Here is a 25,846-nt window from a genome sequence, read left to right on the forward strand (position 1 = left end):
AATTTTTATGTTTATTATTTTTTATATAAATCTTGTATAATTTTTAAGTTTGTTTTTTTTATAAATCTTGGGTAAAAGGAAATTTATGTTTAAAATAAAATAAAATATTATACCAAATATGTTAGTATTATTTTTTTTTTGTAAAAGGCAGATTTGCCGTTTATGTTAATAAAATAAAATAAATAAAAAAATATCAGTGGGTGTTAACGAAAAGTGGACTGTAGCAAAAAAACGAATTTCAATCAGTTTTGTAAAAGGTCGAAAATATTTGAAGCAAGGAAAGGAACACGGAAATGGACCTTCCTTAATGTAACAATTTATGATAACTTTTAGAACGACGCGCGACAAATTCAAGAATTTTTATGCAATATTTTAGTGTCATGGTAAAAATTTTGTTTGTTTTGTTCCAAATCCAAATCTTTCAATTTTGTATTTCTTTTATCTTGATGTAAGGTAGGTACCATAAGGATGGGTAAAGGGAAGAATAAGAAAGAAAGGTAATCGGCTAGGAATAATATCAATAAATGTTGTTTTATACTAAATAGTAGTTATGTTGATTTTATATATCTTCAGTTTAAATTATTCCACGCCACACTAATGGTTCAAATATTATTATTTTATCACTTTTTGACCATTTTATGTCAAAATAAGTAGTCACTTTCGAGATCACCTACAATTAAGGCTATATCTCATACAATGTTGTATTGAACTTGGTCGTTCTTACTCATTTTACTAACCGATTATTCCAATAATTATTTGTTCAGCCCTACGAGAAATTGGATGTCAAAAATATTTTATTACGCGTGGTAAAAATCATAGCAGTAAATTGTACCGCAAAATTTCTTGAAAATGTATAAAAAAAAAACAAAAATATTTTAACAAACACGAACTATTTTGAGCGACGTCACTAGTTTATATGAATCAACAAACGCTAAAAGAGTTGTGAACGATTTCCGGTTTACGGTAAGTCAATAGACCAATTGGCAGAACTCACCGAGAAGAAGCGGAAGAAAACTTGAGACGTCACAGACGGAGTAATTTCAGAAACACAAAACTTTAAAAAATCATAGCGCTGATAAAACTATACATATATATGTTTTAATACTTTTGGTTTAGATGAATAGTCTATTAAAAAATAAAAAAATTCACCAAACTTCCTCATTGCTATTAAGTTACCACGTTAGAATAGGGGAGGGGGTTATTGTGTTTAAGGTAGGATTAGACTTTATAGGGAAAATATTACAAATAGGTCTTAGACTCAAGTATAATTGATTATTTAAATTATGAAAACTTTTGTTTGACTCCTTTTTTTATTTCTAGAATTTACAAATTATTTAGTTATTTAAGAAAAAAGTTACCCGGTGACGTGTAGCAACTTTACAAAAGAGCCAATTGAAGCTCTTTTAAAAATATATAATAATAGAGTATCCTTTTAAAATATTTTATTAAAAATATGTAAGAATCAAAACAAAATAAAACGTGTGTATGAGATTTTTTTAATAAATAAAAAAAAACAATACAACTTTAATTTGCTTTTCCGTAAAGTTGCTAAATGTCGCTAAATAACTTTTTCCTTTCCAGCGTCGATATATTTTACACGAACAAACCTTATAGTATTATTAGATGTTTCGTGTTTCCTACACTTCGTATCATGAATATCTGATATGGTGTTTCTTGTATACTTTGAACTCACTCTGCATAAGTGGTAAGTAGATGTTTGGATTGATGCCAGGAGAAATATCATCAGCTTATATCTGGATCAAACACAAAATACTTATAACTTATAAGGAAGACGGAAATATATAATTTAAGATGTTCGTCGACTCTGAACAAACATGCGAATATTATTCGTAATCTTAAGAAGTACTTTCAATCCATACTTTGTTCGTACAAAAACTTCTATTCCTAATTATAAAATTTAAAAATTTTGTTTAGTACAAGAACTATTTTAATAGAAGATATATTTATGTATGCAATCATAAAAAGATACATATAATTACAAAAAAAAACATATCCCTTAATCTATAAGGCCAAGAGCCCTGTGTTGAGTTAGAATACAACATATAGAAAGAAGAAGCATGCATATTTTCAAAGAATACTAAAAATAAAAATTACTAGATAAACATTTGAATAAACATCTGGATAACACGCTTAAATCTATACAATACCTCTCAGCAGTCTTGCAAGCTCTCTTTCCTTATATAAAATAGAAACGTGTACACTTCTCCTGAAAATGGCTTTTGTTTTAAAGAACTTAGTCCAAATCCAAAAATAACATGCTCTGATTAGGTTATGAAAATATTTTATGTTGTGAGAAAAATAGTTTTAAAAAGAGGGAGGGGATCAAGGGAGGGGCGTGAGTTTAATAGGTTTAGGATGATCATTATAATGAAACATCGTAAACGGGCTTTAAGTTAAAACTACTTAGTTACTTTTAAAAACTAACATCATTTGCATCAACGAGTTCTTTGTATCTGTCTTCTTACAAAATGGCAGCCTTACTTCATTTTCTTTTTACATATCCGTATTCACAATTATAAGAAAAAAACATTTTAGTCAACTCTTTTGGGGTATAACCATTAATCATTTTGTGAACAAAAAAGATTACATTAAAACATATCAGTTGACGTATTGTCATAATTTTTGTTTGTTTCAGCATCAGCCTTATCCTAGTGTATCTATTTTTTCTTAAAATTACTCTCATAGCCCTCCCTATTCTGCAAGACAGTAGATTATTTTTTTCCCTTCAGTTGCCAAAAACAAAATACTAATACAATAATTTATATTTTATTTTTATATTTTATTACATATATTACTCGTATTCACTTTTAAAACGTTATTATTGGTATGTAAGTTTTAAAAAAAAAATACTTTCTGTTAGTTTTATGCATTAACCGTGCCTATAATTTACCGTGTTTTATATGTGATTATAAAGACATTTTTTAATAAAATGCCTGTAACAAGCGCACGAAGTATGACAGGAAAGGCACTTTTGCGTGTTTTTTCTTAATTTCCTGTATTTATTTGTCATGGTCACAGATATTTGCATAGTTTTTTGGATGAAATGTAGAGTTTGATTGACAGTAATATTGTTTCTGTCGGAATGATGCGAAGTAATGTTGTAAAATAGATATAAGGGCGGTCACATTGCTCTTAGGCAATTTCTCCCTACCTACCCAAATCCTTCAATTTGAGAAAATAAGAAGTATTTGGACATATTTTAGGAATTTATTATCATGGGGGGAATCTTAGAATTTTGTACAAAATTTGAAAAAAAAATTAACTAAAAATCTACGCTTTACTATGGAGAGAGGAAGGGTGGGCGGGAAGGAAAGAATTAAGAAAAATAAAATAAATAAAATATATAGATACTGACATTACAATCTTGATTTATGAAGAAGGCATCTCCGGGATTAGTGGGTAGATTATTCCACCATCTCGATTCGCGTGAAAGAGGAACAAAAAAAATAGAGCGGTGAATGTGTATTAAAAGGGTTCTCTCGTTACTATAACGAAGAGATAGGCCATGTTGTGATAGAAGTTGGAAGAGCTCTATCAGATAAACGGGCGAAGTGGGATTATTCAAAGTATTGTGAAGAGGTGATAGAATGTGAGTTTTTCTTCTATAACAGATATTGAGCCAGTGTAGTTGCGTGCGGTATCCGGTTTTGTGGTCGAATTTGCGAAGATCAAAGATATAACGTATAAATGCATTTTGTAATCGTTCCAACTTATCAATGAGTATGTTGCGATGCGATAGACTCAGCTATCTCTTTCGTAAAACTCATGAAAAATATTAGTTTTTTATAGAACAGGTCGTTTTAGGTTGCCTTGATTCTTTTTTTTTGTATCATATTGTTTTTTTTAATAACGAATCTTAAAAAACATTCATATACAAATAAGGACACCATAAAATGAAAATAAATCAATTAAAACTCAGTAAACACTCGAAATAAAGTTTTTTTTCCGATTTTTTTAATAAATACGGTATAAAGTTAAGCCTAGGTATAGTATTTAATAAGGATAGGAATACCATCCATATTCAACTACTTTAATAAGGATGGTATTTCCACCCGTATTCTACCACTATACCTAGGCGTAACTTTATGCCAAGTTTATAAGTAAGGCCCATAATATACTCGCTTTTACTCGCGACTTCACTCGCATTGTATTAGAGAAAAAATAGTTAAGTAATTAGTTAGTTTAATCGTTTATCAATAATAATTTTCCCGGTGGAACATTTTTTTTTTGAGATAAAAAGTAGCGTGATCGATTGCCGGTCAACTAACTGTCACTACGAAAAAATATGACTATCCGTTTGTAGCCTCGTTATTCTGTTTACAAATCCAAAACCAAAACAAACAAAATGAACCATAGATAAAGCAAGTCAATCATAGAAATTAAAAGAATTGATTATTTTTGACATCTTCCTTCTTAACGCCTTACTCATTTTCAAATAATGTTGCTCATTGCTGGCATATTATATTTGTTTACATTGTACTTTTTTTAATTCGGGGTGAAAAATAAGTATTTTATTTTAATTCTCACCCTCCGGCCACCGTAAAAATAGTAAACAAAAATCCCACAAAGGAATGGCCTGTTCGTGGGTATACAATAAAATGTTAATGAATTTTTGCTCAGTTATAATATTTTTGTGTAGCATAAAAAAGAAAAAATTAAATATTCTGTAAAATATAAAATGATATTTTTTTTATAGTTATTAAAAAAGGAAATAAAAAATATTTTTAAAAAACACAAAAAAAATCAATTATTAAAAAGCAACAAAATACATCAAAGAAAAAAAAATTCATATCTTTAGTTTGAATCCAGGATAGTGCATGTTTTTTAAAATATTTTTTTTTTTAATGTATGGAATCAATGAAATATTATCAGTAAAAATAGAATTAAAAAAATTTGGGTATATAAAATATACATGGCTCTGAGCAAGCCTCGTTTTACTTTATTGTATTAAAAATAAAAATAAATGTATTCTCACAAGGATCATAGGTAGAAAAAATAAATATGGATAGTTTCAAATGGATGGGAGGAAGTATAATTACAAAATTGTGGCAATAATTAAGGGCCGTAATCGCAACACAAGTTGGTCGTAAGTTTCAAGTTAGTAAGCGGCTTACGTTTCCAGTTTCATAACGTTTCTAGTTAGTCCAAGTTTGTAGTTTGCAAGGCAAAAGCTTCCAATAGCTTTTGCACTGCATTAATAACGATGGTTGCACTTTGTAACTTTACTGTCGGACAAGCTTGTTAAAATATTACGAGCTTACAGTACCCCATCAACTGCATTTATAATTCAAGTTATAAATGCAGTTTGCATCTTTCTCAGGTTATGAATATATCAATAGACAAAAACAATTTGAACAGAGACAGAGATTATTTTTTAAGTCGTATTACAGAGTGTTCAACGAAAGCAGAATGAGTCACCAACGCATAATTAAAGAACACGTTGTTCTCCCTGCTAGTTGCATCTTCATCATTATGAAACCTTATTCCACACCTGATGGTACATAAGGCACTATTTTGGAAAATAACATACAGTGTATTTAAATCATGTGTTACAGAAAGATAAGGTGATCGGTTTTACGCCTCCGCCTTCGGTGACAATCGAGGAACAGTGAAATATTGCAGTTTAAGACCACCTTATTAACAAATATTCCATGTTAACTATTCCAAGGATTGAACCCAGAACATCAAGCATAGTTGGTGAACACACTAACCACTACCCTACGAGGCAGACTTTTCAACAATCGATTTCCTTTTTATGGATTTTTAGTAGCCATTGATTCAAAAGGTTAAGACGCGTCATAACTTACCACAACAATATTTTGAGTTTGTCCAAATTTCTGTGATACGGACTAGATTCAACCCCTTAGGAAGCTGCTCTTATTAACATGTTACAACAGAGATGAAGAACATTTTAGAGAAGGGAATGTAGAAGCCTGGTTTGAGTGGCCACTTTACACACTGTGTAACATTCACCATTCTGCCTACATTTTAACATCTTTATTATTCTTTCCTAAATTACTTCTACGCGAACGGTAGCAAAAACTGTTTTCATTAAAGTATACTAAACATTTTTACGCTCTCCGCTAATTCATTGTTTTTTTCAGTTGTAGTTACGACTTCCTCGAGATCTGGGAGCCACCATCTTCCAACCTCACGTCCCTCCCCATAGAAGCATCATCAGAACCCAAACGGAGACTGTGTGGAGATTGGAGCTCAAGGCTGAAGCTTCTAAGGCACGTGTCGAAGGGGCCCAGGTTACACCTGAGATTCATATCTGATTACTCTCATCATTACACGGGGTTTAAAGCGACATTGACAATGGAAAACGGTAAGTAGTCTTTTTTTATTTCACTTTTTTATATTTATTTATTCACAATAGAAATTCGTTTATATTGATAAACAAAATAAATCCTTTTTGGGATTAATTTTTATGCTCCATATGCGTAATTCGATTTTATTTATTTTATTTTATTTTATTTTATTTTATTTTATTTGGGATTTTTACAGCTATTACATAAACATTTTTGAGACATCTCAATTGGAGATCCAGATTTACGGACCTTAATTATAAAACTTCTTGTCATAAACATAATATACTTAGTCTTGAGGATCGTCATTTGTTATTAGATATGGGTATTTTACATGACATTCTTAATGGACGTCTTGATAGTCCTGTTCTGGTTTCTGAGTTGGCCCTTAACGTACCTGGCTACCGCACCCGTCACACGAATCTATCTCTTTTCCATGTACCCACAGTTCGCACCAACTATGCTCAGAACTCTCCTCTGATTCGCTTGACGCGTAATTATAATTTATTTTTCAATAACATAGACATATTTAATTACAGTAAACTCACTTTTAAAACCAAAATTAAAAAACTGTTATTTGAAAAAAATTATGTTTCGTTATAAAAAAAAATATATTTATATTTTTACATTATAATTTTAAATTGTTTCTATTCACTCATATCAAATACACACTTACCCTGTCCTTAAACCTACCCTCACACCCATATACAATCACACACATATTCACATACCTACCAAAACCACACTCCACTTTTTTACACACGCATCCTCACACACAAAAAAAAACTCGCACACATGCACTTCTATAAATTATATTTAACTGAACTGGATTTTTATAATTGTATTTATGTGAAAAACTGATTTGGCTTTATTTTATGTTTTTTTTATTATGTTGTGTATATTTCTTTGTATTGCTGTTGTTTTTCTTAATAAACAAAATAAAAATAAATAAAAACAAAATAATTAGAAAAATCTTAACAATACTAAAGCCAAGTAAAAAAATCCACTGTAAATATAATGACACATAATATATAAGAAAAGAAGTTTAGTGATTGTATTTGTGTGACGTTTGTATTCATGTGTATGTGAATGTGTGTATGCGTGAATGAATGAGGGAGAGGATACATGTGCGTGTGGGAATGAATGAGGGAGAGGGTGCGTGTGTATAAAAATCAGGTGTCACAAACAGTTGGCCCGCAGTACGGGGATACATAATTATATTAAAAGATCTTCTCACTATAAAACTTATATATGTTCAGGGATAGAGAGCAACGGAGGGGAGGATGCGGACAAAAACAATTTATTACCTATGGCAGTTTTGATATATTTAATATTTTTGGTAAATATATCTATTTCGTTAAATTTATCGAACATTTTACTGTCTATCATCTGATTTTATCATTTATATAAAATTCGAGTTTTTACTGCGAATAAATTCCTATCCGCATTACAACGTTTACAAGCGGAATAGTTTTCTAGACCTAAACTGACCACCAATCAATTTATTTTATAATAAATACATGCGAAAGTTTTCACGGTCACTGTTATCAATATGTTTCTTTCTTGGGTGATATCGTGTGTGTTGGGTTTGTGATAATAGAAAGTGTGTGGTTGTTCTTCATTTAGTACAATTAATTTTTATGAATATATATTTATTAAAAATAAGAGTAATAATTCTACTGGTCAAAAACGAATTAAAACCTGTTAATCTTTTTTTTATTTTTAAATCATTTTAATTCATTATAAGAACCTGTTTAGAATAATATTAATAAGGAAATATCAGGTTTTTTAAAATCATTTTTAAAATAATGAAGATCTTTCAAATACTATCAAATAAAATAAAAATGTTTTGCTAATTATTAATAGCATAAATAATATTTTTAAATTTGTAATTTTGAATTCCCGCAAAAACGGTCATTCCATTAGCCACGCCCTAATACGTCACGATTTATGTTTATTTGTTCCTGCCATTTGAATTTGATTAGAACATTGTCACGAATCTTGACGTCAAAACTGTCAAGTGGCCTTAACATGTTGTGTTTTTTTAGCGACGTATTTTTTTTTTAAGTTCTTTTTTTAATTTATGTATGAAAACATTTCTCCACAATATCCATATTGATTTTGAAAATACAATTAATTATTCTCAATCCATTTCATATATTGTTATCGGTAATCGTAGTATGTGATTTTTCCCTTTTATTTTTATTATTGGTATGTAAAAGTTATATGGCGCCGCTTTAGTATTATAATACCTTATAGGCACTTCACAAAGTGATTTTCTTTTTTTTTCCGAATAACAACTCATTCTCTAATCATATTTTGCAAATTTAGTTAAACTATTCAGAGAAAGGGGGTGTTATTCTAGATCTTCTCTACCCCCTATATAAGATTTGTATTTGCTTTATATAATGGCCACACTGATGATTAAACGTCAAATGGTGTATAAAACTGCTTCAAAAACGGTAAAAAAAACGAATTCGGTTTAGTCAATTCAACCTAATAAGTTTTTTGGATAATGCTTAGGGTCGCAATAATGGTCTCAATTAACATTTGCATATTTGGATCAGTGTGGCCATTATATGAATCAAAATTTATTTATCTCTAGGGGATAGAGAAGATCCAGAATATCACCGCAGAGCCCCGACTACAAAGGGAGTTATCTTTGACTATCTAGAAAGAAAAATCAATATTTGTGTACGAAAATTAGTCTATTTGCATGAACATTTAAAATACCTTTATCGGTAACTTGTAATTGAACATGTTTAAAATGAAAAAATGTATGCTTACTCTGCTTTCCATACAGAAAACTTCATTTTACTTTGTATATAAAATTGAAGATAAATGCTAACTTCCCATTGTAATCGGGGCCCTGGGCTGGTATTCCAAACGCATTTACAGCGCGCTATGATGCGTATTTAGAACGTTAAAATGCGCTAAACCGCGCTATAATTGCGTTTGGAATACGGGCCCTGGATGGTTTAATTTTTTTTTCTGAAACATCAATTTACCGTCATAATTTCACACATCTGCTGAGAGATACTCCATGCCAGGGCATACTGCGAATGTGCGTTTACAGAATTTATTTAACTTCTTGTATACAATATATGTAGGGATCAAAGTCCAATGATCGATAGCACACCTTTTTACCTGAAATAAGAGCAACGACCAAAGAAGCAACTGAACATTTTTTATTCATGATATTCTGCAAGAGCAACAGTATTGCACACAAGACATCTTTTCACATAAGAGCAACATCCTGGACTGCATTAACTTCATCCCCGCCATAGAAACGCTAATAACAACGGAACGCGGCCTATAAAGAGGCCACAGGGCATGGTAACGCCAGTCAGAACAACCGCGTCAGCTCATTATTAGTTTAATCTCCAACTGGGGAAAGTACTATTATCAACTCTCACACAAACTAAAATTTTATACATATGATGTAACAACTTATATTAACATATAAGTTACCAATTAAAAATACTTGGTGCACTTCCACTTATTTATTTGATCAATTAGCGCTTTCACCCTCTAATAAGAATCTTCAGGCTGGTCAAATATGTATTTTACATTGACATATATAAACATATATATCATGCGCGGTCCGTTCATAGAACGCATGGAACCATTGGTTTCCCTAAATTTAGCCAAATAATATTTATAAAATAGCATGTTAAATGAATTCATTATCAGGCATAATATTTTACATTAATATTACTTTAAACAAATAATATCTTAATAATTTTATTGATAATCACGATAAATTGCAGAGAAATTTTAATACCGCCTTTTAAAAAATGTTTAAAAGCAACATAACTTCCCAATACGTTCATTTACCAGCGCTGTCATGCGCGTACTAATCGCCTAATCGGCGTGTATTTGCTACTGGCTGGCTGGGTATCGATTTAAAGAACGATCGCGATGGAAGCAAATTCGAAATTCCGTTCCAGCGCCGTACTGAACGCGCAGTCCGAATGAAGGCGCAGACTTCAATTCTCACTACGGAACGGAAGCAATCGAAACATACCAATACATTATTTTTCATGTAGTTTAGATGCGATGCGAACGCAACGCCGCGCCGCTGCCGCACAGCACAGATGCAATTTTAGTATTTTGGTTACGTTGAACAAAATATTATAATTATTATTTTGTGGCGGAGTAGGAATACAAAATAAAATGTAGAATCTAATTCCAACAATACATCAATGGAATGTTGATTTTTTATAAGAAAAAAGTTTATAATCTTCCACATATATGTTGATTTTTCCGGTTCAAATAATGACCAATTCTTTTTCGTTGAAAGACTTGTTTTTTAATACGATAATATCTATTTTGGTTTCACTGCATTTTAGTAAAATGAAATAAAATGCCACAAAATACATCGCAGTTTTAAAGTATATATAATAGGAAAGTTGGTTGATTTGTTATTACATTTTATTACTAGATATGTAAAATTATTGTTATTATTTCTAATTATATGTGTATAATATTTAGTTTGTCTTAAATTTCTCAAGAGCGGTGTATATTATTATGCACCGGTTACTTATTTATTAATTGCTTCCCTAATCGAAAACCCCACCGCAGGCCCTTGATATATATATATACGAGCCATATCTAGAAAGTAAGAGTACTCAATTTTTGTATTTTTAAAAAAATGTATTTGAAAAAATGCAGTATATTGTTTGTACGTATATCACTCAGGTTGTAAGCCGTGGCACAAGCCATGCTTTGGATGCTCTCCTCATAGAACTCTCCCACCATAGCATATCACCTTCACCATAAACAGTTTTGATTCGTGCAAAAATTTCAGTCGGAGTTTTTCCTTTCGCAAGAAGGAACCTTATGACAGCGCGCACCTTGCACTTGGTGGGATTTCTTATAAACATCTTTCACGGAAACGAACACCACAAGGCAAGTTTTGGTACTAACGAAGATCGCCCGTGCTCGTTATGTTCAAGAGACCCCCCGCTAACAATTAGTGCTTCCAACTTTAGGAAAAAAAATCTCAAAGCACGAGAGCCAAACAGTACTATTACTTTCTGGATATGCCTCTTATTGTTAATAGCCAGTTTATTGCCATAATATGGCAGTTTTTTCCAACTAACCTTTAAATTCAGTACTCTGGTTGCGTTTAGGTATAATCAATTTTTGAATCGCTGGATGTGTCTGAAATAAGAGTAAATCGTCTGTTAGCTGGTTGTGTGATGACTTATACAGGGCTGGTTTTAGCACTACCAACGCCCTGGGCGGGATTTTTACGGCACCCCCTATCTTCCACCCCTTCAGATCCATACTAAAAAGAAGGCAAGATTTATAATGAAATAACCATTTATTAAAAAAATACTAATAAAATTTTACTTTTCTAGCCTTTGTTTCAATGAACTCTTTTATACGTACTTAAATTTATGTTTTCCACAATTTCATTTTCGATTGACAAAGATGCCAAGTTTGTGAATCTAGATTGAGATATTGTCGATCGTGGATACGTTTTTATCAGTTTCAGCTTAAAAAAACTCCTTTCCCCACTAGTAATCGTTACAGGTAGGTATAGTGATCAATATTTGTAACGCTATTCATAAATTTGGGTACAGTTCTTGGAAGTTACGATCTTTGATAAAATTCAAAACAATGACAGGATTAACGACATTCTGATCAGGCAAAAATGATATTAGACTTATGAGTTCATCACACAACATACAGCCATCTATATCGGATTTAGAATCTACTGTTAATTTCAATTGAAAATCACTACAGAGTTTGAGAAGGTCTAGTTTTTCCGGAATCTTTTTCATATGGAACCAAGATTTTAAGATTTTAAGGTAGTGTCCAAAAGGCTGAAAAATTCAACTTCAAATGACTTTTTTGGAGTAGTTATAGTTTCATCGTGGGCCACTATAACGAGTTTTTCGCTAGATTTATGAAATTTACTAGTTAGTTGGACTCGCTCGATGAGCGAGTGGATAAAATGGGGCGCCTGCAGCGCCCCTTTATATCTGGCGCCCTACCCTAACGCCGCTACTGGACTTATGCATGAGCCAACAGAGTTTGTATTCCACCCACTGTGAAAAACTTAGCCAGTGTGATTCTCAAAATAGTGAAGTGATATGACTGATCACATATTAATTTGTTCTAAGACAATCCTAAATCCCTAATTATTCAGCGTTGGAAGAACAATTGGTTTTAATTAATTATCATTATGCTAGATACGTAGGTACTTTAATTATCCCGAATCTCTCAAATTATTCCAGAATTGTGACGTAGGCAAGTTCAAATAAGCCACCAATTAAATTTACACAATACAAGATTAGTGGGAGATGAAAGCTCGGATAATGTATATAACATCTTAACAAGGGCAGAGCTTTCAAAGCTTTCTCTCTAGACTTAAGTCAACAGGTATACGTTTGACATTTAGAGCCTAAATAAGTCGTGCGCATGCGCTTATATGCTTGTTAATATTGAAACACGAATGTCGTTACTAGTGTCTACTATATTAGGTATAATATTATGGTATTAGAAATAAAGCTTTTAAGTTTGTACAGTTGACAAAATTTCTTGGCAATTTCAAATTTCCTTTTTGATATCTACGTCGAATTTGTTTGTCAAACTTATTGAAAAATAATGACGGCTATTTTTGGTGTATTTATTCTAGGTGGAATAGTTGCTTTTTACTTCTTCTGTCTATCTATATAAGGTATTTATTATAAGTTAATCGCCATTATAAGTCTCACAAAAACTCGAAAATGGCTTTACAGATTTACGTGTGTTTTTTTGCAAAATTTTCTCATTGCAAAATTTTCTCATTTTCTCAAGGTTTATAAATAATAACATCTTCAATATTTTGTTGAGTGGAAAAAAAATTAGAAGCATGTATGACATGTGTTTTTCCTTGGTTTTCCAGGGTGGGATTCAACTAAAATGCATACATTAAAAAACTCGGAGGATGTTGTTTTTTTGTCTAATAAAAAAAAATGTATTTTAACGTTTACGAGCAAGAATTATTTTAAATGCATACTCAATTGATTAATTTCCTTAAATTTTCTTAATTTCTACTTATTTACTCATTTTTAATGGATTTTTAGAAATGCATAAATAATTTAAACTGACATTTGATACATTTTTGAAAAACGGATTCTTACACAAAATGCACCACTGTTGGTAATAAAACAGAGTTTGACATTTGCAAAAAGAATTATTTATTTTTAAATGTATTATTAACAGATTTGGAATTTAACCATTAACAAATACCTGGATACCTACTTAAATTCAATATTTAAAACTGAATTATTTTAACTTTTAGAAATCAATCATAAACAAGTACCTATATACCTACTTACTAATGAAAAGTTAGACGTTTTTTTTTTATTTATTCGAACGGTTTTTACATGCTTTCACGACTCAACAAAGCATTTCGGTTTCAAATTAATTGTCAAGCTCACTTTAAAACTCGGCTGGCGGTTAAAGAACGACTAAATACACGTTGGACAGGATTGAGCGTTTGGGCATGAGTAAGAAAATATACTCATTATCAATCATTTGTCAAAGTTTAAAAATACTCAAAGTGTTTTTCTGAACGAATGGCTCAATCAAATGTTACAAAATGTATCTAAATGCTATTTTTGATGCTTAGCAATTGCGATGGGAATTTTCGCATTCGGGGAGTGTTACATATCTTATTTTTCTTTAATCTGTCAGCGCTTTAAATCTTCTTGGATTATCTTTAACCACTGGACTACGCAGTAAATTTAATGAGAAATCATTTGTTTATTATATAATTGATCCCCTTTGTGCTGCTGCGGATATCCTAATCAGTCTTCTGAACATATTCTGTGGTCTTGCCCTTTTCCCCCTCTCTATGATGGAATGGAGCTTTTCGTTACTATTCATGGACCTGTTATAGGTCCAGTTGGATGTATAGATCTGGTGGCTTCCAAAAAGAATTTCAAGCCTTTTGAAAAGTTTTGTGATCATTTCGGCAAATTGATCATGTCCAATCAATTTAATCTCTGAGAGCGAAAAACTCACTTTTCTCTTTTCTCAACCCAATGAAGTGAATATTATGTACTTCTGGATTACCTTCATTCAGCACAAAGATGCTAAGGATACCAGATTACGGAGAGCTCCTTCGGACAGTTTTTCTCGTTCGGCAACGAGCTACTTTTCCGTGTATGTGGGCACCGCCAAGGAGACTTATGTCCTCAGATGCGGTGTGCGGTATGTGGTGGGCAAGCTGTAGAGATAAAAGACAGGTGATACCCACTTATGTCATTAAATTTGGATTAACCAGTAACAGGTTTCGTCGCTTTCGCGACATCTTCGAGACTCGTGTCATTAAAAACACCCAATAAGTTATTAAGGTATTCTTAAATTGATAATTTGTAGAAAAAATAATTGTGTCGTCTAAGTTAACAAAATAATTAAAAGTACTTCTCCAATTGAAATTATTCGCAGAAACAATAATGTCATCTGTGAAAACACTCCCTCCATATAAAAAATAATGTTTAATTAGTTTCGCTCATACTAATAAAATTTATTTTTTTGTAAAAAACTAGTAATTTTATTTCTGAATTTCGATGTCATAAACCTCGATTGAAAGTTTTTTTTTAAAACAAATATTTGTTTTTTTTTTATTTACCCAAACAATTAGTTTTGGACATTTTTAACGAGTTGTATAACTCACCATTAGAAAAATGTGAATCGAATTGGGGTAGAGTAGGGTTCGAACCACGGACCTTTGATCCGTGAGTCCGAGACACTAGCCACAGGACCACAAGATGTCGCGAAAGTGATGAAACCGGTCACTGGTTGTTCAAAGTTTGTGGATATAAGTTTTACTTGTATTTTTTTTTAAAATTCAATAAAAACCCACCAAAAGTTTTCATTTAAAAAATTGAATATTCTACAAGTACCTAGACGTGTACAACATATTTTGTGTGAGAAATATTTGTTCGTCACACTTAGTCAAAAGCCAAGTTTTCTGTGTAGATTTATGGATGTGGAAATATATCGACACATATCTACAAGTGTTCAGCGTGTATAAGAGTTAATGAGGGATTTTTTTTTTTTTTTTTTTTTTTTTTTTCCATATTCACTTGGATTTACATCTTGGTTTGCGATCTCAAAAGGCGTGAAACAGGGATGTGTAATGTCACCATGGTTGTTTAATCTATACATGGACAACTGTATGAAAGAGATAGAATGCATGGGTATTGGAGCAAAAATGGATAACTTTTCAGTAAGCTGCTTGTTGTATGCTGACGATGCAGTTCTGTTAGCAAGCAGCAAAGCTGATTTGCAGCAAATAGTCTCTATAATGTATGATGTATGCCTGGAGAGCGAATTGGCGATGAGGAAGTCAAAAGTGATGGTATTTGAAAGGGATAGTGAGGTTACTGACTGCATAATAAATGTAAACAACGAATGTCTCGAGCAAGTAGAAGAATTTGTGCATCTGGGAAGCATGTTTTCAAGAGATGGAAGAGTGGAAAAAGATGTTGAAAGAAGAGTGAATGCGGGCAACAAAATGAACGGAGCACTAAGCACAGTAATTTCTAATAAAAATATGTTAATCGAAGCTAAACTGGCAGTGCACAACGGAGTTTTAGTCCCAACACTTATGTATGAAAGTGAAACATGGAACTGGCAGAGGAAGGATGAAAGCCGAGTGAACGCGGTTGAAATGCGATCTCTTAGACGAATGTGTGGGAAATCAATGTATGACAGGGTTACGAATGATGAAATCAGGCGAGAGTGTAAATCTGAGACAAGTATAATTGATAAGATTAAGAAAGGGTCTCTGAGATGGTTTGGACACGTAGAACGAATGGACGACGAGAGAATGGTAAAACAAGTATATATGGCAAAAATGAACGGCAACGTTAGACGAGGACGACCAAGGAAGACGTGGCATGATCAGATAAACCAAAATCTTAAGTCCGGTCATGTCAAAAGCAGACAGAAGGGAATGTATGACAAGATGTATGAATGTGGAAGAGGCTAGGATTGTATGCCAGGATAGACGTGTGTGGCGGTCCATTCTCTCTGCCTACCCCTACGGTGAAATGGCGTGATGGTAGTAGTAGTAGTAGTAGTAGTAGTAGTAGTACATATCTACAAATTGCACATTTTTTGGTTATTTGTTATTTGTTATTTATTTTATAAAAACAAACAGTCAACCAGTAATAAAAATAATAATAATAATAATAATAAAAATTATAAAAAAGATACGGTTTGAAGACAGACCAGCGAAGTTTCTAAATAAAAATCACACATTTGTTATTATGGTACAGCAAAAGGGTGTGTTGTATGTATTTATATGAGATAAAGTGTAGCGGTGTGTTTGTGTGTATTTGTGTGGGAGTAAGTGTTCAGGTGAGTGTCAGCGTGAGCATCATTAAATAGCAAGTGGGAGCGTATCGCAGCTGGAAAGAATGAGTCTTAATTTATTTTAAATAAATTAAGGGGCATGTTATATGAAAAAAAAGCATTATAGTTTGAGCAAGAACGATAGAGGAAAGAGTGTTGTGCATTGTTAGTACTACAGACTGGTAGATGGAATAAATATCTATTTCTTGTCATGCCAAAGGGGACATTAAGATAAGTCTACTTTATTATTTAATAATTGATGTAAATAGCATAATTTAGATAAAGTGCGTCTATTTTCAAGGGTAAAAAATCAATTTTGTTTAGCAGATTGGCTGTAAGTGTAAAGCCTTTTATTGTTTTTATAATCTAGGTATTTCAAAAAAATTTTTTGAACATTTTCAATCCTTTCAATGGTTTTTATGGTATTTGGTATGTATCTTTGTTGAATTATCTTATAAAATTAAATTAAATTAAAAGATTTTTTGCAACACATCACATTTCATATATTCTACCTAATATAAAGCAAGAGAACCAGTAGAAAATAAAAGATGGAATAATATAAGTTGCTGAACTGATATAACATAATGATGAATTGCATACGCATTCAATCTGAAGGCCTATTTTCCCGTCTGTCCTGATTCCAATTAAGTAGAATGTTCAGTGGAGTTCCATCTCTGTTTATATGGGAAAGTGGACCGTATAGCATAACTTATCTAGAATCACGCATGGAATTTAAGGGTTGGAGACAGTGTATGTATTTGCATATTTCATGTCTCCTTCAGTTGACCTTTTTGCGTTCGTTTGTATACGATATGTACACTAAAAACAGGTTGAACTAAAACTATACATTTTGTATTTTTATGTTTGAAAGAGTTTTTGAGGAAAAAAAACGGATTTACAATTTTTTGAGTTTATCCAAGTTTTTATAAACAAATTACAGGATTTCATTTCATGGAGATAAAGAACATTTTAGAAAAGAAAAGATCAATTTAACAATTATTATCGATCCCCGTTGCTACCCTTACTAATTTATCTTTACAGTGGCATTTTCATTTTCTTATGAGACAGCTACAACTATTTCTGAAAAATAGTTGTTTCATTTGTTAACCCAGTAACAGTTTATTTTGTTGTGGAACTGTTTTCGAAGAATAACTGTTTTAAAATAACAGTTTCTTAAAAACGTATTTTTTCATCACCACTATAAACTTCTTCTTTTTCACATCCGCTCCCAAATGGAGCATGTGGACGTCATCAGTGGTCTCCAGAAGACCAGCCAGCACGCTCGCCTCCTCTTGCGTCAATCCAGCGCCCCTTAGTTCCGCTAAAAAAACTCGAAAGATCGTCATCGACGGCCTTCCACGACGGCGTGAGCCCGCAGGTTTAAAGAACAGGCAACTCGGGTTTAGGTTCTCCTGAGGCATGCGCAGCACACGTTCAAGCCAGGTCTACCGCCGCATCCTCAAGACGCTCGTTATAGGAGGTTGCTGGGTCCGTTCTCGGACTTCAATATTAGTTATAAAATTTAACTACCTTATGCATAATATTCTCCTTAAGCACTTACTCTCAAAACTCAGAAGTTTGTTGTTCTGAGCTTTGGTAAGGTGCTAAGATTCACACATATATGGGAGGAGTACAGGCATTTTACAAGAGTTGAATAATCGGTATTTCGTTTTGACCGAATAAAGACAAGAGTTTCAGACAACACCCACCATATTAAAAGTTGCTCCAGCAATTTTTATATGGGTTGAGAGCTTTTTTGCATGCTTCCATTCTCAGTTATATGAACTTCCTAGTATTTAAAGCTGTCACTATTCCACTATTTCCCACTATTAACTGTTATTAACTGTTGTTATAATTTTTTATACTAACCGTTCAAAAATTTTTTTAAAATAGAAGCGTTTTCAGGCGAGGTGATATTTTTTTATATAATCTTCCCATCAACATTGACTAATGAAATGATTGATGAATTGTAGGCAGAGCAGTGAATTTTACGCGGTGTTTAATGTGATTAATTCAACTAGCCAATGAGAGCCTTTAATTAATGCTAAAATTTCCTTCTATACCACCATCATAAAACTACCTAGTTAGATTGAGACTCACCTTACGAGAGGACACTCCATAATCGTGTTTAAATGATCTTGCGCTTTATTGATTTCCTGGAAATAAATATATTATATATGCAACAAAAAAATACAACAAAGTTCTTTCCGCGGGAAGTTCCTAGTTAATTTATTTTAATTTAAATCGTAAACAACGACTAAAAAGGTATTTGATTTACATTTAGTTTGACGGAAGGTTTTGGTATTAATCAGATGGAAGCTAAGTACTTAAAGCTTTTATTTCCTTGTTGAGATTAATTAAACCTTAGTTTGCAAACTGGCAACAAATTTCAGTATAACATGAAGGCTATACGATTGCAGAAATCCTTAAAATACGCCCTCGAGTTACCCCTTTCAAAGCCCTCGACATTTATATTAATTTACACTTCAACTGATTACTAATCATTTTAATGTTAAAATTAATCAACCAAGTAGTTTAAAAAGTATATTTTTATAAATGGAACTATATCTCGCACCCCGCGAATAAAAATGGTACAATTTTTAAAACTCGTTTTAACAGGAGGACAGTTACACCCACGTCCGCGTATGAGTTGATTAATTCACAAAATCAAGTACATACCTACACAACTTGAAGTTCATTCACTAAACCGGTGTGTACAGAAATACAATGGCATGATGATAATTGTGCCACTATTATTTGTTGAAATTTCTTGCTAAAAACCAAAAACTTTTCTGTGCATTTGTCGATCTGCAAAAAGCGTTTGATAGAGTTGACAGAGAAAAAATATGGAAGGTGCTATTGGAGTACGGAGTGAGCGGAAATCTGACACGAGCTATTGTTTCTCTATATAGGGACAGAACAGCATGTGTTAGGGTAAACGGATCATACACATCGTAGTTTGAAATTCATAAAGGAGACCAATTTGGATTTAGAAAAGGAATGGGAACTAAGGAAGCTTTCCTGTCTTTGCAAATAATATTAGAGAAAAGATTGAAAACAAATCAATATACGTATATTGCTTTTGTGGATATTGAAAAAGCTTTTGATAAAGTTGAATGGAGAACGCTTTTTGAGATGTTAAAAAAGGCAGGAGTGAAATACAGAGACAGGAGAATTATATTTGCACTATATAAAAATGAAGCTGCTGTAATTACATATGGAAATGATATAAAAGAAGCCAAAATAAGAAGATATACAGTGCGCAATCGATGAAATCAGGGAAAAAATGAGTCATAGAGAGGGTGTTAAAATACACGAAGAAAAGGTAGAAATGATAAGGTTTGCCTATAATATCGCCCTGATTTCTAAATGTGAAGAAGAACTCACTGAGGCTCTGACCTCCATGGAGAATGTATTCAATAACAAATATAATATGAAAATAAACAGGAGCAAAACCAAAGTAATGGCTGTGGCCCGTAATAAGCAGCGAATGAATATAGTAATGTCCGGAAAAACTCTGAAAAACGTGAAAGAGTCTGTGTATTTTGGAAACAGGATCACCTGGGATGGAAGAACAAAAAGAGAAGTCGACTGCCGCTTACACCAAGCGAAACTTGCGTTTAACAAAAAATTAAAGATTTTTTAGTCAAATAATATCAATCTAAAACTCCGCAAGCAACTTTACAAGACATATGTATGGAGTATATTGATGTACGGTTGTGAGACATGGTGCCTTACCGAAAGAGATAAAAAAAGACTAGAGGCCTTCGAGATGTGGTGCTACAGAAAAATATTAGGAATTCGCTGGAGAGACCACATCACTAATAACGAGGTTCTCAACAGAATCGAAGAAGGTAGGCACCTAATCAAAACCATCTCAGAGAGGTGAGCCCGATGGATCGGCCACATTATGCTCCACGAGGGTCTCTTCCAGGACATCATAGAGGGAATGGCTGAGGGGACAAATTATAGAGGGCGCCCCCGACGGGAATATTTGGAGCAAGTGTGCGAAGATTTTAACTGCGCCTCATATGTCGAGCTGAAAAAGGCTGCAGAAAATAGAGACCAATGGAGGACGAGATGCAGGACTTTGCTGCAAACCAATTCCCAGGATTGAGACTGCAAAGAAAAAGAAAGGAGTGAAGCAGGGATGTGTGATGTCACCAGGGCTGTTCAACGTGTATATCGATAACTGCATGAAAGAACTGAAAGGCTTAAGAATGGGAGCAAAAATGGGTGATTTAAATGTCAATTGTCTTGTGTATGCTGACGAGGCTGTAATTTTTGCTAACAACAAAGAGGAACTGCAATTCTTGGTAACAAATGTCTACGGTGTATGCAAGGGAAGCGATTTACTGATGAATGTCGATAAATCGAATGTGATGGTTTTTGAAAGAAATGAAAGTATGACTAAATGTAAAATCACTGTGAATGGAGTTATACTAGAACAAGTAGAGGGGGAAGTATGTTTACTAGGGATGGAATGACTAAGAAATGACTGGAAAATCTCCATTGAAAGAGTTACTGAGATATTGGCGAAAAACTTTGAAAACTGGATTGTGAGATTTCTAATTATGCTTCACTAACCCAATGGAGAAAGATCTTTTTTTTTTCAATTCCGAAAATTTTCCAAACAACTTCTTAAAAAGTCATCTAAAAAATTAACTAATTCGAGATTTTGAAAGATGGATGACGGTATATGTGATTAAATAATAAACATTATACATCTCCTCCGGTTTAGAAACGACGGTTAAAGAAGCACTTTAGAGGAAGGATAAAAGGGATGCTGATCGTGCATGAAATTTTGGGTTCTATTTCTAATAAGGCAGAGTTTAAATATTCACAACACGAACTGTTTCACGCACCTCTATAGAAGCTGTACAAATAATGCAAGTCAGAATTCCTCCATTAAACGGAGAATTTATTTTAAAATTCGCTTTCTACGCAGATAAAATCTGGTTGTGCTTCCGTGGTAAGTGTTGTGGATCAGAGATCCGAGGTTCGAATTTCGCTTAACCATAACTTGTTTCTGAAAATTATTCCGTTAACATTTTGTTTAAATTTGACAATGGAGTTTAGTGTTTAAATAAATAAGTGTGCGTGGTCGGTTGAAATTCTATACCCCATTTACAAAATTTTGGTATTTTATAGTTGATAATATTTACATGTTGAAGCTATATTACCAATCGTCTTGCAGCTACATAGATAAGCGCATAGATAATTTTTCAAGTGTTCATGCTAAAACGTAAGCAACAAAAAACAAAAAAAAGATAGCACCGTTACAAAATTATGAATAACAAAATAAAATAATAATAAATATGGTTAAGTTTGGGTATTTTTGAGTCACAAAAAATTATATATAAATTAACGATTTTAATTAAATTAAATGTATGATTTTAAAGTAACAGGTGCACTGTTTGAAAGTTTCCGTTGTTCACTATTTGTCACACATTTTGGAAAGAATAAAGTGTAAATCAATGGTAAAGAATAAATAGTATTTTTTTCACTATTTGTATACACATTGATAATTTATAAACATCAACTCATTGTTTTTTTTACAGTTAATAACTTATTTTCGAATTCAAACCTACGACAGTGCGTGGCTGAGCGCAAAGTAGTGTATACGTATAAACATATTATAAGGTAAATTCGTGACATTGGTTGTTGATTTTTAATTTTTCTCCAGAATATTTTTTGTAGTTAGGTATTGTAGTGTTCGTTCTTTTGGTCTACAGTAGGCAGTGGCTTGTGTCATTCGTGGACCAATTAATCATTATTTTTCCATCATTTGATATTGACGGAATCATAATGATTGATTGGCAAATAGGGTTCATAAATGATCGAATCACTCATACGAAAATATTGTTTTGTTTTGATTCTCAAAAAGACTGGATTCTTAAAAAGATTCAACTCTCAAAAAGAACAAATAATATCGATATCGAGTGAAACTTTGATCTACGGATCACTACAGCGAGTGATAAACTAGATAGCGAATAAGAAAACATATTTATTGAAGCGAGACGAACACTATATTAAGGAGAACTTAATTTTTTAGAACGCCCACCTGTAAAAAGAGTCAAAGTTCATAGAAATAATAATGTTACGCTAACTAACTAACTAACTAACCATCACGCCATTTCCCCAGAGGGGTAGGCAGAGAGGGTAGAACGCCACACCACTCTGTCCTGGCACACTTCCTTTGCTTCCTTCACATTCATACATCTTCTCATGCACGCACGTCGATTATTCCGACTTTTCACATGACCACTTTCAAGAATTTGTTGTACTTGATCATGCCATGTCTTTCTCGGCCTTCCTCGACTTCTACAACCAGACACATTCGCATCATAAATCTTTTTAGCCGTTCTTTCATCATTCATTCGCTCCACATGACCGAACCATCGCAAAAGACCTTTCTTAATTTTGTCGATAATGCTTAACTCAGCCTTGCATTCTGCTCTAATTTCGACATTAGGGCTATTGTGTATGCTATTGTTTTTCCGCACATTCGCCTGAGGGATCGCATTTCAACAGCATTCAGTCTACTTTAGTCCCTTTTTTTCCAACTCCATGCTTCGCTTGCACGTATACCAAATAACTTTCTTTGCTACTAAGAGCGAGTGATCGTTAATCGCCTCGCTGTCGCTCACGATCGGAACTAGTAAAAATTTTAATCGGTCCAGCCTTTAAGCATAACGCCGTCAGTGATTCAATATTTTCAAATACAGTACAAAGTGATAGAACCAATTGACTCAACCATTTTTGTAACCGATCTTTTCAAAAGAACAAATGACACACACTGTTTATTTATTTATTTTACATAAACGGCATAAATTGCCTTTAACATATATTGAACATAAATATGAAAAAAAAAATACATATTTAAAAACATTAAAAAAAAAAAAAAAAATGCATAATTATAACAATAGTAACAAGTGGGTAAATACACATTAGCAATCAAAAATATTAACGAAATAAATACATAAATATGAAAAAACAAAAAAAAAAAACATTTTTAAAAAGAAATCGGACTCGTTTTATAACTATCGAGTCCAGAAACAAATATTCAGCCTTGTCCTCATACTGATTGCCATATCTATGGAGCCTAGGGATAGGCGAGTGCATGTGATAGTTGGTTCTAGAACTTGCAGAGCAAAAAGGAGATCTGTGGCGGGTATGTCGACTAGGTACACGTAAACACACCAACTCCAGCAAATCTGGACAGTCAACTAATGAATTAATCACCTTAAAAAGTAATATTAGGTCAGTTAGGATTCTTCTATCAGAAAGTTTTAAAAGATTTGCTGAAGACAACAATTGATTATAATTAAATAAAGCAGCTGGAATGTGAAGTTTAAAATTAATATATTTTAGAAATTTAAAGTAAAAGTAGTATTTTAGTATTTAGTATTTTATTTTAAGTAAATAACAGCATTTATCGATACTATTCCTGGCCGATTACCTTTCTTTCCCATCCTTCCCTTGACCCATCCTTATGGTTCTTACCTAACAACAAGATAAAAGAAATTCAAAATTAGAAGATTCGAATTTAGAACAAAAACCAAACAACATTTTTTACTTCACATAAAATTGCATAAAAAGTGGTTGGATCCGTAACGCGTCGTTAAAAACATTTTTACATTTATAGTGCATTTTGTCATCCAGTGCCAGAAATTGAAGAACCTTCACATCATATGAAAGGTAGGTATCCATTCCATGTTCCTATCCTTTCTTCAAATATTTTCCTTTCACAAAACTTAATGAAATTTGTTTTTCGTTTACAGTCCGCCTTTTCGTTAACACACACCACTCTATCGTTCATTTCGATTCAATTTAAAAATGATCGATTGATAGAACCAATTGCCTCAATCATATTTAAAACTGATATTTTCAAACGAACGAATGAAATACGCCACTCTATGGTTCATTTTATGATTTAATCAAAAAATGATCGAGTGATAAAATCAATTGATTCGATCTTTTCAAACGAACGAATGACGCTCGCCTAGACTAGGCACCCAGAATTTGAATATTTACGTAAGAACTACAGACTAGGAAAACGAGCTGACACATAAATATATAAAAGGCTTCTTGGGTCCAGTATTACCATCCATGAAAAAGAGACACATTTACGAGCTGTACTATAGGGTCCGGTACGTGACGTCATGTTCATTGCACCATAAAGCAGATACCACGTACTCGTAACTTGACTTGCTACAGTGTTATATGATACGTTTTTACGTTTTTCAGTACATACTTCGTCTGTAATAGCATTACGTAATATGTTCTGATGAATTGTGGATAATATTTTCACGACGTCAACTTTCTGTTACTTCAGCTCCTCAATATTTTATTTTGTTTTAAACACTTAGTTTTACTTCTTTATTTCATTTAAATTATTTATTTACAATTCTTGATGGAATTCCGTTGTAATGATGTAATAACTTATATTTACATATAAGTTATTAATTTAAAAAATACTTAGTACACTTCCACAAATTTATTTTGACCAATTAGCGCTTTCACCCTTTAATGGGCATCTTCAGACTGGTGAATATTATACAGTGTAAGGGTAATTTATATAAAACTAAATATTATCTTAAGTGTAGGAACATTTAAAAATAAGTTGAAAAAAATACAATATGCAATATTTCAATGGAACAGAGTGAGACAAATGATTGAAACATGTGTTGGCGGTATACTTTTAAGAGAATATTCGGTAATATGAAAAATGTTTATTGTTTATTACAATGTACAGGGTCTAACTAAGGGGGCTAATAAGGGTGAGTTTTTAAATTCTATCTGTAGATTTATAAAAATTCTATCGCTATTATTTTTTATCCTATTTATTTCTAAAGTTTCTAATCTATCTAACTTTTGATCTTTATGTCCTACATGAATTTTAGGACATAAAGGTTTATACCGTCGTAAAAAAACGATGGTTTTATTTAATATTTAATCTTGAAAATGTTTTATAAAACTTTTAAATTCCAGGTTTGAAAAAATATAAAATCGTGTAACTAACCCAAGTATCAAAGAATATATTTTGATACTTATCAAGTTGTGACATAGTGTATTTTTTTTTACCGTTCTCGCGTAAAGATGCGCCGTTGTTCTATGACTATAACGATATGTACTTTAAAAACTATTTACTA

At 32.5% G+C, this 25,846-nt stretch overlaps 1 protein-coding gene across 1 annotated transcript in view; it reads left to right on the forward strand.

Moving 5' to 3' along the window:
* The first annotated feature begins 468 nt into the window (after positions 1-468).
* Positions 469-25,846, forward strand: part of LOC148280514 (uncharacterized) — an 88,323-nt gene continuing 62,945 nt past the window's right edge. Inside the window, exons 1-2 of the mRNA XM_088228260.1 lie at positions 469-497; positions 6,126-6,349. Of these exons, the coding sequence (XP_088084386.1) occupies positions 469-497; positions 6,126-6,349 (253 nt within the window). The remainder of the gene's footprint in view (positions 498-6,125; positions 6,350-25,846) is intronic.

The sequence above is a fragment of the Micrasema longulum genome, unplaced genomic scaffold, assembly GCF_059751315.1.
Source record: "Micrasema longulum isolate JH-2025_06_02 unplaced genomic scaffold, ASM5975131v1 h1tg000572l, whole genome shotgun sequence".
Lineage (NCBI taxonomy): Eukaryota > Metazoa > Arthropoda > Insecta > Trichoptera > Brachycentridae > Micrasema > Micrasema longulum.